Source organism: Panthera uncia, assembly GCF_023721935.1.
Source record: "Panthera uncia isolate 11264 chromosome A1 unlocalized genomic scaffold, Puncia_PCG_1.0 HiC_scaffold_17, whole genome shotgun sequence".
Classification (NCBI taxonomy): domain Eukaryota; kingdom Metazoa; phylum Chordata; class Mammalia; order Carnivora; family Felidae; genus Panthera; species Panthera uncia.
Genome location: NW_026057577.1, coordinates 70,723,939 through 70,739,442, shown reverse-complemented (window position 1 = coordinate 70,739,442; position 15,504 = coordinate 70,723,939). Strand labels below are relative to the sequence as shown.

Here is a 15,504-nt window from a genome sequence, read left to right as displayed (position 1 = left end):
CACCTTATTTTCAATAATCAACATCTTCCTTTTTTACTGTGCAGGTTCTCCACCTTAATTAACCTTGTAAGTGGATTCAGAGCTTTCCCATTAGTATGACTTTTTAAATTTTGTCTATGGAATAGAAATAAAATAATAGAATCTATCCATCTATCAGTGATACCCAAAGGATATATTTGAGATTCTTTGGGAAATAATTCCTATCCATTGCTACTTTAACAAGATCCAAGTAATAATTCTCACCGATTTTAAAATCCTTGGGAGGGGGGAGGAACTTTATGGTTTTATAATTAAACATATAAGGTTACCTAGAGCCAGTATACAAAACAAAGAAGTGGGAATAATATGTACTTGCCAAATTTTGTAATACATATAAAATATACTTTTCCATCCATTACAACATCTCAAACCTGAACTGAAAATTTTTGCAAACCCAGAAGTAATCCCAGAAAAAAAAATTCCTTAACCAATAATGAAAGATTTTAGCCTAAAAGTCTTCTGGACAGTTGCAGAAAAATCTATATGGAACACCCAGTTAGAGTTTTGAATTTTTTGTGTGGGTTTTTTGGAGTGTGTGTGTGTGTGTTTAAGATGTTCAGATAGGAAATGCTTTGGGGGAGAGAACTGGTAAGGAAATTAAAGTTTCAGTATAAATGCAGTAAGGATTACAACTGTAAATAATTTTCATAACTGTTTCTAGTAATTTAGCCATATCTGGTTCTGTTCAGTCTTTATTGTCAATTAGTCCCTAGTGGAACTTAATTTAGTGCTCATGAATTTTCCCTATCCTGATAATCTGAAATATTATGTGGTATTTGAAGTAATCAGTCCTCTCTAATATGTTTTCATGTCATTTTCTAAACTAGTCCATAGTAGGAATTTACTGTGTCTGCATGACATATTTGTGAATATATGTATTTCGTTAAAAATCAGTGCATCTTTATCTTAATGAAAGATGTTAATTTTTGCAAAGTTTATTTATTTAGTTAGAGAGAGAGAGAGAGAGAGCAAGTGGGGAAGGGGCAGAGAGAGCAAAAGACTGAATCCCAAGCAGGCCCGTGCTCTCAGCGCAGAGCTGGATGCAGGGCTCAAACTCACAAACCGTGACTTCATGACTTGAGCCAAGATCAAGAGTTGGACGCTTAACCAATTGAGCCACCCAGACACCCAAGATGCTATTCTTTATGCATTAATGCTGTTGTGTAAATAAGTTCAGAATCCTTTAAAGATTCTTGCCATGTAAAAAGCAGTTGCATCCTGGGTTTTTGTGGGGTTTTTGGTGTGTGTGTGTGTGTGTGTGTGTGTGTGTGTGTGTGTGTGTGTGTGTTTAAGATATTCAGAGAGGAAATGCTTTGGGGGAGAGAAGTGGTAAGGAAATTAAAGTGTATTACCAGGCAGCATGAGGGTGACTCTAGACTTAAAGGCTGAAGGTAACAAAAATAGTCTATTTCTATATTACTAACTAGAATGAAAAGAAATTACAGTGTTAGGAGCATCACTGACACTCCAGAAGCCGTCAGTGTCCGTTGTAAGGTAACAGGGAGATTTCATGACCAACATCAGCAACTAGATGACATTACCTAACAGAGCCAGATCCTTTTTAAATATAACGTCAAGAAATCCATCAAAATTGAAAATGTAGTCACTTCGTGCCAGTTTTGTTATTTACAATAATTTGCTTTATATGATATTTTATTCATCTCAATAATTAGTAGCATAAATATATTTGAAGCTATTTTGATTATAGTTAAGAGTTTTCCTTAATTTATAACTGGAGAAAATAAAAACCATAACAATTAGGAAAAAAAGCCCTGAAAATGTTCACATATGATATGATTGTTTATGTAGTAAATTCAGTATCTGTAGTTAAATCTTTTGGATGAAAGGGATAATTTAGCAAAGTTGCTGGATACAAAATCATTATACAAAATTCAATTGTATTTCTGTATACTAACAGTAAGCAGTTAAAGATCCATTTATAATAGTGTCAACAAACTTGCAGTAGTAAAAAATAAAGCTAAGGAGTATATCGTGTTTGAATATTCAATTACTCAGCATAATAAAGATGTTATTTCTCTCCAAATTGATATACAGGTTTAACATAATTCCTGTCAAAATCCCAGCAAGATTTTTTTGGATATATAAACTTCTGGAATCCCTAAGACTACTGTCACTTCTGATACCAATTGCAAGTGGGTGTCCCTAAGACTGCCTTCAGGTTTGATCATTAGCCAGAAGTCCTCACAGAACTGACTGAAAGCTGTTATATTCACAGTGACAGTTTAGTACAGCAAAAGGGTACATAGTAAAATCAGTCAAGGAAGAAGCATATAAGGCACAGTGTCAGAAATTTCCAAAGATGAGTTTCTAGCTGTCTTCTTCAAGTCAAGTAATAGACAGTGTTTTCTTCTTTCAGCAACATAGTGTGAGAATATACATGGAGTATTGCAAACCAGGGAAGCTCATCTAAGCCTTGGTGTCCAAGTTTTTCCTGGAACTCTGTGACGTTGACATGGTTGACCACCTAGTGGTGCAATGAAATAGAAAATAGTGTGGCAGTTTCTTAAAAAACTAAGCATGTAACTAATATATAGCTCAGCAATTGCACTCTTGAGCATTTTATCCCAGAAAAACAAAGATTATCTCATGCAAAATTTTGTACGTGAATACTTATAGCAGCTTTATTCATAATAGCCAAAAAACTGGAAACAACCCAGATGTCCTTCCACAGGTGAATGGTTAAACAAACTATAGTACATCAATACCATGGAATACTACTCAGCAGTAAAAAGGAACAAGCTATTGAGACATACAACAATCTGGATAAATCTCCAAAGAACTAAAATGAATGAAAAAAACAATTCCAAAAGGCTGCATACTGTATAATTCCATTTATATAACATCCTTGAAATGACAAAACTATAGAAATGGAGAACAGATTAGTTGTTGCCGGGGTGAAGGAGGGGCTGGAAGAGAAGTGAGCATGGCTATAAAAAGGCTACATGAGTTATATTTGTGGTGATGGAAATGTGCTGTGTCTTAACTGTAGTACTTTCATATTATAATACAGTTTTACAAGATGCTACTATTGAGGAAAAGCATAAAAGGGACACAGAATGAATCTGTTATTTCTTACAACTACATGAGTCTAAAATTATCTCAAAAAGTGTAATAATTATAGCTTAATTAATCTAAAAATGAAGTTCAAATTCTCTATGGAAAAAAATGATAAAACTTCACTAAGAAGCATTAAAGATGATCTAAATAAGTGGCAAAGGGCACCTGGGTGGCTCAGCTGTTAAGCATCTGACTTCGGCTCAGGTCATGATCTCACAGTTTGTGAGTTGCAGTCCCACATCAGGTGAACATGAGCCCCACTTCAGGTGAACCCCACTTCTCTTTCTCTCTCCCTCCCTCTCTCTCTGCCCCTCACTCACTTGCACCCTTTCTCTCTTTGTCTCTCTCAAAAAAATAAGTGGCAAAATATATCATGTTCGTTGGTTGGCAGACTCAGTATTGTAAATATATCCCTTCTTACTAAATTGGCCTATAAGCTTTAGTACAATTCCAAATAATTTAAGTGACATGAGCTACATGTCAATAGCTACTTTACTGTCTCCTCCTTCCTCTCTGCCTCCTTCCTCCTTTCACCGGCTGCAAAGAAAACATGTCTGCTTTTGAAAATTGACAAAGCAATACAAAATAATGGTGTGGTTACAAAAGTTCATATAACGGTTTATCTATGTATTCAGAATACCAGTAGCATTTTGCTTTCCAAATTCATAAGTTTTTATGCCATGATCTTCTGTATACCTCCCTTTCCTTAATTTCAAAATGGGAATAATCATCAAGATAGTGCAAAACCCACAGAAAAGGTTTATGATTCTGTGCTTTATTATATTTAACAGTACTTAGTAAGCATCAGTTTTCTGGTGAATTCTGTCCCAGACAGCTGTTTATATAGCAAACATCTATGATGTTTATATAGCAAACAACTATGATTTCTGGAATAAAGTGTTTTGAAGCATTAGCACCCCCACCAAAAGATTTGGAGATAAAGCAAGGTATTTTTCATACATAAAATAACTAGTTAAGCAGAATGGATGTATGATAATACAATATACACTACATACAAAGTGCTGAAACACGAAAGAAAGGGAGTAGTTGGTATGGGGTAAGCAAACCAAAGAAAGCTTATTAAGGGAGGTAAATATTGAATTGGATGTTAAAGCAATCAGACATACATCTTCTGAATTTTTTTTCTATTCCAGTGTTTTACTGAATCATACATATTCACTATATTATGGTAGAATGTCTCTGTACCTTTGGCTTCTCACATCGCTCTATAGATTTCTTACTTGTGAAAGGAAACTGTTGGGGTAAAATTTTATCTAGGGTCCTTTCCATGTCTTTACTATTTTATATTTGGTATGTTTCTATCTGCATCTAAATTTAGACCAAACCAACTGCATCTTGGGAATAGAAGCTCTTGAACAATCACAGTTAAAGTTTTTCTGAGAGTTCTTAGTTCTGACTTCTAAACCTCTTTTGATGCTAGAAAATTGTATTTACTAGATAAGTACAACATTTTAGCTAAAGAGATCTGGAAGATACTTTGAGTATTTGTCATTGCTTATCAACTAGTTGCTTAATGGACTGTGGATCATCACCTCACCAGTTTTTTGGAGAGAGCAAGAAAAACATTCTACTCCCTTCAGCTTTAGTTATAGAGTCTCCAACTGTCATTATATTCCAATTTTAGAGGAATTTACTTCTTAACTCCAAAAGCTAACATATTCTTCAACATAAGGTGTATTTATCAGTCTGCATTTAAAATGAGTAAAGTTTGACCATTGACTCATCAAAAACTTTACAATGCTAATTTCTTCTCTGGCCAGACTTCGAAATCACAGACATGATAGGGGATACTAATAGAAGAACTGAGAAACAAACTCAGAAAAGAAGACTAAAGCCAGAGAATGGAGGGCTTTAAAGCATATTAAAGAATTTCTACTTGGTTTCTTAGGTTACGGAGAGCTATCAGATAAGTGAGAAGTAAGGGAGAGAGGATTCATTTTCAGAAATGCCAAACAGGGACACCTGGGTGGCTCAGTCGGTTAAGTGTCCAACTCTTGGTTTCAGCTCAGGTCACGATCTCATGATTTTGTGGGCTCAAGCCCTGAGTCTTGGGATTCTGTCTCTCGCTCTCTGCCCCTCCTTCACTGGCACTGTCTCTGTCTCTCTTAAAATAAATGAATAAACTTTAAAAAAAGAAAAAGAAAAAACAAATACCAAATGAAAGCTGTGCTGTGTAGTTAACAGTAGGTTTACAACCTATTGGAAATTTGTACAACACCACATACACACAATGGAGTCCCAAACCTTTAGACACTTCATTTCCCGGTTCTTCTTCCTCTCTCTGTTTCTCGGGCTTATTTTCGCGAGCTTTGCAATAAGCAAGCACCAAAGAAAGGGAGGACAAACTGAAAGTCTCTGCATCACCTTGGAGAATGTACATTTGTTCCAGTCAGACTACTTTTTGCCTTACATGGGCATGGGTGATGTCCAGTTAAGGCTGTAACCTCTGTCGTACTCAGCCAATAAGGAATCAGGGAAGGGACTTGCACACTAGGAGATAAATTGCCTGCTGTAACTACCATCAGACACCTGCTCTTGCAAGAACATTGATTAAAGCCTCTGGGTAGGTGGGCTTATTTCTCACAGGTATTTTTGAACAGAGAAAGAAGCATATGACGCAAATGATACTTTAGAATTTTTCATCTGGTAGTAAGAGGGGTACAAGGTAAAGGAGGAGAGGCTGCAAGCAATGAAATGAGTTAGGAGGAAGTTGCTGGATTCTAAATGATAGGTTATTAAATCTAGAATGATAACAGAGGGATTAGAAAGGGAGAAAGAGATTGCAAAAACTTTTTGCCTAGGTGTAATTTTCAAGATTCGGTAACTGACTGGTTCAGGAGGCCACAAACAAGGGAGGAGAAAAATCAAAGATGGCTGAGAGGCATTCAGTTGGAGTAGTTAAGAGAATGTTGTGTCCATTCATAGAAATGAAGAACTCAGTGGAAAAACCCGCCTGGAGAGTAAGCCCAACAGTTTCCTCTGGACTGCTTGCAGAAGTGGAATGCTGTGACAGCATATTCCCCATCCCAGTACCTTGCCATCACACACTGCAGTGCTTCCAGGACTGAGAAATCAGAAGTATCAGCATAACTCACAAAAGTAAATTGTTAGGAAAATGCTTTGCCTAGTTCAACTCCATTTTTTATTCACTACTTGGAAATATTATTTTATTAGTCTCTCAACTCTTACTGCATATTACTTTTACTGTATCATTAATGTATTTATGTGAACTAGCAGTAAACAGATTTTATACTCTGAAGTGTATAGAATAGTGAGCCCCAGAGAATGCTCTAGACATGGGTGGAGTCCATAAATACAATCAGGAAGGGTTAAATCCTTCATTCTAACTTCCCATAATCCACTCACCATTCACCAGATACCATCCTGTATTGTTTTTTAAATACAAGTCAGATTTTATTTCTCCTCTGCTCACAACTCTGCCAACAGCTCTTTCACTGCACTTGGTATAAAATCCAAACCTTTCATTACGGCCTTCCATACCTCATATAGCTTGGAGGCTGCCCACCTCCAAGTCATCTTCTGCTGCTTCCTCCTCACCCACAGTGCTCCAGCGTTTCCATTCCTCAATTGTGACAAGTTCTTTTCTCCTCAGAGAGCCCTTGAGTTCCTCCACAACTCTGCCTGCTGCATTCTGCCCCCAGACATTCATCTGGCTCCTTCTTGCCATTCAGGTCTCAGGTCAGAAGTCTTCACCGAGTCTAAATTGATGACCATCTCTCTTTGTCCTGCCACATCTTCCTCCCTCATTGTCTTCACATCCCGGTGCTGTTTTCTTCACAGTCTGAAGTTTTCTAACTGTCTGAAGTTAACATGTTCAAAATTAGCATGTTCGCTGGTTTCCTTGTTTATTGCGTGTCATCCACTCTAGCATGTATGCAACAAGAGTGGAGCCTGTATATATCTTGCTCACCAATGCACCCTCAGCCCCAAGCAATAGTGCCTGGCATACAATAAATACATGTATGAATGTATAAATTAATCATAGAACCTCTGGAAAAACTATCTGCCCACAAAACATACCATTTAGAGTAGAGTCTACAATGGAGAAAGGAAGATCACAAAAGATCTGGATATTTGAACTAGTAAATGTTTGCGTTTGATTTGGTTTTGAAATAAGGATAGTATGTTGCAGTTCATCTCTCTCTCCCTCCCTTCCTCCTCTCTCCCCAGCTCCTCTCCTTCTCTTAATACACAGAGTCAAACTAGCATCCCTAAGTTATGGATACCTATCTCTAGTAACAGAGAAGCCAGGAGAAAGAGAAGCCTGACAAGATAGATACCTGTCACGTTGTACCAGTCTTCTCAGGCAACACTATTTTAGAATGGAGCCTAGTAAAGCTCTTCCTGATGATTGTGTTGGGAATAGGATTAGGAACCTAGATTTACGGAAATAACTATTTTTTAGTTCTTTAAATTCCCTTATTCAGGGCTCTGTCCTCTTGCTATCCTTTGGTAAAGTTACTGCGGAAAATGACAAAGGGAAACTGGAAAAAGGGAGCATTTGCCCATCTTGGCTCAAATTTTAAAGGGAAACAGTATCCCTGGAGGCCAGGCCTTGTGGCAACATTAGGAGTAGTATGTGACACAAGAATTAAAACCGAAGAAAGCACTTCTAAACCAGTTGTTGGAATTTGATAGGCAATGGAAGCAATAAAAATGCATCCATTTTTCATTGATTAGGAGGTCGATTAGAGAGGTCTTCCAGGTTCAATGTCAGAGACCCACACCTACTATAGGCTGTCTACTCTGCCTAAGAATAAGTTTACTTCCCAGAGTTGTCTCCCTGGGTCTTAAGATGCCTTATGCCCTGCATACCCACCCCCAACCCCCCTTCTGTAGATGAGAGATGTAGAAAAGAAGCTGGAGGAAAGGACAGGATGCCAAAAGATTCAAATTACCCAAAGATTTCTACCCCTGAGTTTACATCTTTGTTTCTGCCTGTCTCTTATTTCTGGTCAAGCTTGACAACCGGCCTTCGGGTCTCAACAATTTCAGCCTTAACCAGCATTGCATTTTTCATGCAATGGAAAGAGATTTGCCTATTTCTTACACAAGTAATTTAACAAGGCAATGCAGCATGTCTACTAAGCTGCTCTTGGCATTTCTGGTACACAGTCCCAGTGAATAGCCCACCCCACTCCACTTACCACCCCCCACAGTGACTGAGTCTCACACTTGTGCCTTCTAACTTGGAGAGTCTCTGTTAGGAGCCCTTCTCTGTTCAAATATTGGTAAGTTGTACTTTTTTTTTTTTTTTTTTAATGATGTTCTCCTTAGAAGCTCTAGAATTCATTTTAAAATGAATTTTAGTAGTTATATTTTATTTCTTTTTAGAAGGCACATTATTTTTCAGTGCTCTAGTATTTCTCTAATTCTTTATAACTGTCTAAAAATAACTGCTGGTAAGCTCATAAGTTCATTAGTTAATCCCAGTGGGACTCAATAATGCATATTACAGACCTCTTGATTTTTATAAATTAGATTTGCTCAAGAATTCCCTTACCTGTTATTATCAACATAGCTATATTGACAGGGTCCTCATTACTTCCTAATTGCCATATTTCTTTTTTCTTGTTAAAGATCAATTTTTAAAATCAAACCTTGTCATTTTGAAAGTATCATAGACACGTTATCCTGTTAATATTAATGTTTCATATCTTTCTAGGTTTTTCCCCCTTTATTATAGGAAACAAAATTTATTCATTACCTTTTGCTTTAAAAATAAAGTATATTTTTGTAGTGGGAAGGGTGATTGGAGAATATCAGTGAGAAGGTAGGAGGGTAGGGGCACGTGCTAGTTTCCCTCACCCTAAAACAAAGACATAAAAATTATATTTTGTATTCAGAAGTCACTCTGTCAACAGTTATATTCCCTATTCTAAACCAGACCAGAAAATGTAAATAATGCATAGATTGTTGAAGTTATTCCATGACCTTTTGGTCTAGGGCCATGTAAAATAAGGTGACTGGCAATAATTAGAATAGTGAGTAGCTGACCAAAAAATTCTTCTAAATTATCTCTTTGGTGAGAACTTAGACTGTCCATCATTATACTAGTAAACCTCATCTCTGGCTCACAAATTTGATGTGTGTGTTATGTGTGTCTGCACACGCATGCATCGCTGTGTGTGTGTGTGTGTGTGTAATATCACTTGAAGAGTGATTATTTGCTTTCCCAGACATTTCTTCACTTTATTAAAAGATTTGTTGAGGTAAATAACCCACTTCTTCCTCTAAAGAAATTCTATTTACAGAAATTATATTTACATATAAGTTTTTAAGACATCTACTGCATGAAATGAGGTACAGCTTCAGACTAGTCTACATCTGCCAAAGTAAACATCAGGATTTTGGCTGCTAACTCACTAGCATATTTTGGCATGGTTTTTGCCCAAAAAATATAAGCACCAAGATCAAGTGAAGAGGAGTGTGGACAAGGCAGACTTGTAAGAAACACTTGGATTGAAGTCATCACAGGAAGAAGTAAAGGGAATAGACAAGACAGAAGAAACAGCAATGTTTTCTTCTCTCTTACCCTATTCATTGAGCATTCCACTCTCAGTGCTATTTCCAACCATTTTTTTTGTTTAATTTCTAAATGCTATTATATAAATGTAGCCTTCCTCTTTCTCAGTTCCATTACAAGATACCTTTTTAAAATACATAGTCTTTGGGGAAAACAAATGACACATTTTAGCAATTTGATCTTTCTCATATGATTTACAGTCTCGTACTTCATACTTAAAGTTTCTTATCCTTTTGGCCATTTGTGCTATCATTACCACTTTGAAATTTGCTACAGTTTATTTTTTAAAACAAGTGATAAGTAAAGGATAAATAATCAGTCTAGTATTTTATGGGTGATCCCCTGCCCCCTGCCTTTTGGTTCTTTACCAGTGAATAAGATCATTGACAAACAGTATTTATGGAAGACACATTAAGAGAAATAACAGGCATTTTCTACTCTGTATAGGATAAAAGAAATAGCTAGAGTAGGGCTCAGATTATAGGGAAAATTATTCTCTAATATAATAAAAAAAAAGAATTAACTGTTCATTTTTATTTAAGCTGACACTTGATCATTTAAATACCTCCTATTAAAACAAATCTTATGCAGTGCTTTTACTGTCTTGATATGAATTCTAAAGATAACACGATCCACCTACTTCTAAGATTGCTAAATTATTATAATGCTTTAGTTAACATATAGAAGGAATAAAAGAAAAGTAACTCATAATAAAAATAATATCCACATCAATATTTAAAGTGCCCTAGAAAATATACATAAGAAGGCATAATATAGTAGTCAGATACTTAGTCCTGTACATAAAATCACCATGGATTCAACAGCTACAAATGCAGGCTGATGCAGGTGTGTTTATTGACAGCTCAACTTTCATGGGCAGTGATGCCATCAGGGATGAGATTTTTCTCATATGGTAAACCACTCTTGGTAATTGTATAAACCACTCTTGGTTATTAATATTCTGAACAACATAAAGTATAAAATCCCTTCAATTTACATGGTAGTTGGATTCCTGGAAAATTCTGTATATGTTAAAATGATGCCAAAAGTACTTTGAGATTATTTGTTAAACACATCTAAATTCTGAGCCCATATAATTATAAACAGGGTTTTTAACTACATGAATAGCTGGCGGAACATTCGAAAACCATGTGGGATACAAAACAATCCTTCATCGTGCTCTACTGCCCTGCAAATTGTAGGATTTCCACCATCTCTGGCCTTCTGCTAAATGCCAATAGTTCTTTCCAATCATCTTGACCACCAAAAATACCCCTACACATTTCCAAAATGCCCCAGAGACCATTGCCATGGCCACTAAGAATCACTTATTGAGACTGAACAAAGGCCCATTTTTGTCATGAAGCACTGGGAACCAGTACGTTTTATTTTGATACTGAATTGATTCTATGGATTAGAAAACTGAATTTTCCCCAAAGGTGAATTATCCAGAAAGAACAAGCCTGCCAATCCAAAAACATACAAAAATCACTCCCTGAGAACGTGGCAGGCATTTAACATGGAAACCCTTTATTCTCTACATTGTGGGAACCCCTCTAGATTATGTAAAGGGGGTCTGAAAAATGGAAAGTAGTTCATACATAGTCCCTAAAAAGATGAGGTTTTGATTAGGGTAAAGTTGTGATAGAGATGAGACCATGGTTATACATAATGTTGTCACTGCAAAATGGAATAATTTTCCATATTACCCACACATCACTGCAGCTTATCAATAAGTGGCTCCTTTTTTTGATTGGCCTAAAATTTCCACTTTTATATCCTTTTATGAATAGATAATGTAATGGCCCAGTGTTTCTGTCCTCATGTAGTGCCTAAAGTAGTGTATTTTTTAGCTACTAGAAAGCTGCTCTCAAAAGTTTCCGTTTTCTAAGCATTCTATGGGTAGATATTCATATTAATTTATAAATATTTTCATTGAACTTTGGCTCCGACCTTTCGAAAATGGTCTCCAAACATGTTCGTGAAATGTGTATATGCAGCCCCAGATGGATATGCAATTACTAACTTGCAAATGTTATTTTAAAAAAATTATTAAAAACCTCCTTTGATAATTTTTGAAAAGAAAGCCATTTTTATATAAAATATTCATGTTACTACTCCTTATTTTAGGGAGAATTCTCCCTCCCCCACTCCATTGTCTGTAATTCAGTTTCTACCCCACTTCTCTTATTACCTTCACTCCTAGCAATTTCCCTTCCACTGACAGAGCACATACTCTCATAATTTATACTCTTAAATTGCAAGGGTGAATGTTGAGAGCCAGTGCAGGTACTCAGTTAACTCAGGGATTTTTGGTCTTTTCAGCCCAGGACTAGTCAAGCAGATAGTCATCATAAGCTAAAACTAAAAAGCCTTTGTAGTCATTTTATCACCAGGGAAATTTGTTCATCCTTCAGAAAGATTGTCACCAGGAAAGAAAAAATAAAGGAGTTAAATTGCTTCAGACCATTGACTCCTTAGGTCCCTCTAGATTCATAGATTGAATTGGTTTTCATGGGGTGGGAGGAATTATGAGAAGAATTCCCTGAGAAAGCTCACAAATTGATCATAGCCTTGGTAACACTACTAAGTGTAAGTGTGATCACTATGGAGGAAATGCCAAATGAGGCTGGAAGCATGGGAAATGAGAAGGAAAAGAAGACAATTAACACCTCTTTTTTTTTTTTTCTTTCTTTCTTTCTTATTGTGTTTGGAAATGGGTGTTGCCATGTAGTGTGCATCTTCAAAAGACAGGAATACAATTGATTTTAAAGTATTTTATCATTGTAAGTGCAATGAGTTATTATTGAAGTGAAACTAGATCCGCAAGCACTGTAGAAATAGGAACAGGTATTGCATGAACCTATCCAGAAACTAGGCCCTCTCTCGATAGACCCACAAAATATTACTTCAAGTAGGTATGTCTGAGCATATCTAGAATGACTTACTACTTGGGTTTAGAGAATATAAATGCCTTCCAAATTCAAAAGAATTCTTTAAGATTGTCATAAGAATAAATCAGTGAGAATTACAATGATAAATATCTGGATGTTATGTATGTTTTAAGGAACTTGAAAGTTTATATATCTTTGATGCAGGCAGGCATATTTACATACATATACACACATACATACATATATATACACATACATTTTCCCCCCAAGAATTCTATTAAGACTTGTCAAATTCAAGTCAGGCACTTTAGGTTATGCCAAAATAACCTATACTCATTTCTCTCTCCCATTGAATAACACTGAATTTTGCCAAAAATGCGTAAGCAAACAAGAAATGACCTCATTTTTTTTATCTGAATACAGTAGTGTTGGAGGATATTTTTCAAGGATATGACTTAAATAGTGGATCTAAGTTCCCAGTGCCAGTTCATAAAGCCAAATTGCAGAGGATAAGAGGATAGAGACCATCCTTGTGAGGGCACCTCTAAAGACAGGGGTTCTCTAGTAGGGCCAGTTCCCGTATCTAAGTCCCATGCACAGACTGTAGCTTTCTGCTCTCTGGTCGACTGCAGCCATAGCATCCTTATTGTTGTAACTCCCAGATTGTGATACTGTCACAAAACTGTTGCTAGGCAACAAATGTGGTTACCAGGTCTCAGCGAATAGCTGAAGGGGAAAGCAAAGTGTTGCACCATTGTAGAGTAACCATAGCAATGACCTACTATTACAGACTAAAGAATTATCATTAACAATGTTAAAGTATCAGACAGAGGCCCTGAATCCCAAGACTTCCAGGCAGTGTCTCTCTGCATAATTGAGTGATCTAGGAAGAGATTTCAACTGTTTCAAAGCTGTTCACTCATTTCTATGCTAGGAGTCTTTGCTGTTATTATTTTTATTTTTGTAATTAAACAAATGGTTGTTATGAAGAGGCTGGTGAAATGAAACGTTATCACAAGGAGTCGAAACAGATTTATATCCTCATTTGTTCTTATGTCTACATCATGTTAGTTTTTGCCTGTGTTAAACTGAAGGTAGGTTTGATTTGAAAAACACATTAGTATCAAATTGAAGCCACAAAAAAAGCTGTAGTAAAATAACCCAGTAAAGTGACAAACTTAACTTGTATTTTCTAAGTCGAATTCCTCCCGACAAAATAGAAGGCCTAGATGCTCTTTTTGTAGTCACTGCTTTTGAAACACTTTTTTTTAGCTTTTCTAAAACTGTCCCCTAAAGTCTGTAAAAATGTAGCCTCCCAGGGCACTTCTAGGGATAGTCTCCTTTTAATCTGAACCTTCATGAAGCATCCCATGTAATTTGGTCGCAGTGACCTCCCTGAGACAAATTATGTCTAACGGCACAGCTTCCAAGAGAGGCAAGAAAATTCCGATTTATTTTATTCTCTTGGGTAGCAGAGAAACGTGGGTGCTCCGGGGTGGGCGAAGAAGCCGGGTCCCGCGCGCAGGAGAAACCAATCCCCGCGCGCGCGCGCGCAGCCTGGGGAAGTGGGTGGTTTCGAGGCGGGAGAGGGAGTGGCCCTTCCCTCCGAGCGCCTCGATTGGCCCGGAGGGGCTGAGGCCCCGGGGCCGCCCGGCCGCGCCTCGGGCAACCCGCGGGGGGTGGCCCAGCAGCGTCCTCGCGTCGGGGGCGGGACGGGGCTTCGGGCCGGAGGCTGCGGAGGTCTCCGAGGGCCGCCCCGGGCGCCAGCTGCAGAGCAGCGGAGGAAGCAGACGTGGACAGTCCCGAGCCCTGGGGGCAAAGAGAACCCTCGCGTACAGGTGTGGCCTGGAGAGGCCGCGTCCGGGCCTGGAGACGCGCTCCGGCTGGGGAGCGGGCGCTGGAGCTCGGGCCAGACGCGGGGGACGCGGGCTCCGAGGGCGGGGCTCGGGCTCCGGGAACGGCAGCCGGGCGGCCTGTGCCTTGTTACCGAGCGAGGCCGCCTCGTAACCGAATCTGTGTTTTTTGCAGGCACCGACCGTCACGAGCTAACTTCCTGGAAGAGCTTCCCGTCTATTTTCAAATTCTTTACCGAAGCCTCTGAGGCAAAGACCAGTTCCCTCAAGCCGGCTCTGACGCGGCGCTCCCACAGAATAAAGCACGAAGAGCTGTAAGAGGAGAACGAGCGAGACGGGGGAGGGGAAGCAAAGGCACCACACTCGAGCATGCATCCACACGTCTCCTAACTGCTTGTTGTCGGCGAGCAGACTCCCAGCCCCTCATTAGATTGTTTTCTTCCTAGAGCACAGGGTCGTGATATATACATCTAAATAGCGTTTTGCATTATTTCTAGATGAGTGCAACTGTCAAAGCAATATGGGTTCACTGGTCGCGCTTCCTGCGGGCTGAGCTCGGGCTACGCGCTGCCCGTCAGCGCGCAGATTAAGGCTGACAGCGCCCTGCCCGGCGCGGCCGGCGCGCTTCTAATTGCCCTGACGGAGCCCGCCCGGCACTGCGGGGCGAGCGGCGTCTGCGCGGTCCTACCGCCCGCTGCAGCGCAGCCGCTGCTTGCCCTGGCCCCCGGCCCCCCTCAATCATGTCCTTTTTTTTTTTTTTTTTTTTTTTTTTTCCGCCGAGCAGAAGCAAACTTTTATTCTAGATTTCAAACTTCCATTTTAAGTAGGTCTCTCCTAAGGGCCTCTTGAGCCTCTTTTTTTTTTTTTTTTTTTTTTTTTTTAAAGCAAGTTTCCCCCACCTCATCCCCTCAGAAAAGCCAAATTTAAATTCAAAACGTGAATGCAGTGATGTGCTGTGTAGTCTTGGGAGTGCAAATTGTTCTCTAACAATCTATTTTCATTTCGAGACCAGAAGAAAAACTTTGCATAAGAATCTATGAAGTACCGATTACACGTTACCGCTGAAAGATCC

At 38.6% G+C, this 15,504-nt stretch overlaps 1 protein-coding gene across 7 annotated transcripts in view; it reads left to right on the top strand.

Moving 5' to 3' along the window:
* FAM172A (family with sequence similarity 172 member A) overlaps positions 1-15,201 on the top strand; it is a 422,066-nt gene extending 406,865 nt beyond the window's left edge. For all 7 annotated transcript variants that reach the window (XM_049648598.1, XM_049648597.1, XM_049648596.1 and 4 more), the window contains one exon: positions 14,608-15,201. In XM_049648598.1, the coding sequence (XP_049504555.1) occupies positions 14,608-14,750 (143 nt within the window). In that variant the 3' untranslated portion in view covers positions 14,751-15,201. The remainder of the gene's footprint in view (positions 1-14,607) is intronic.
* Positions 15,202-15,504: the final 303 nt, after the last annotated feature.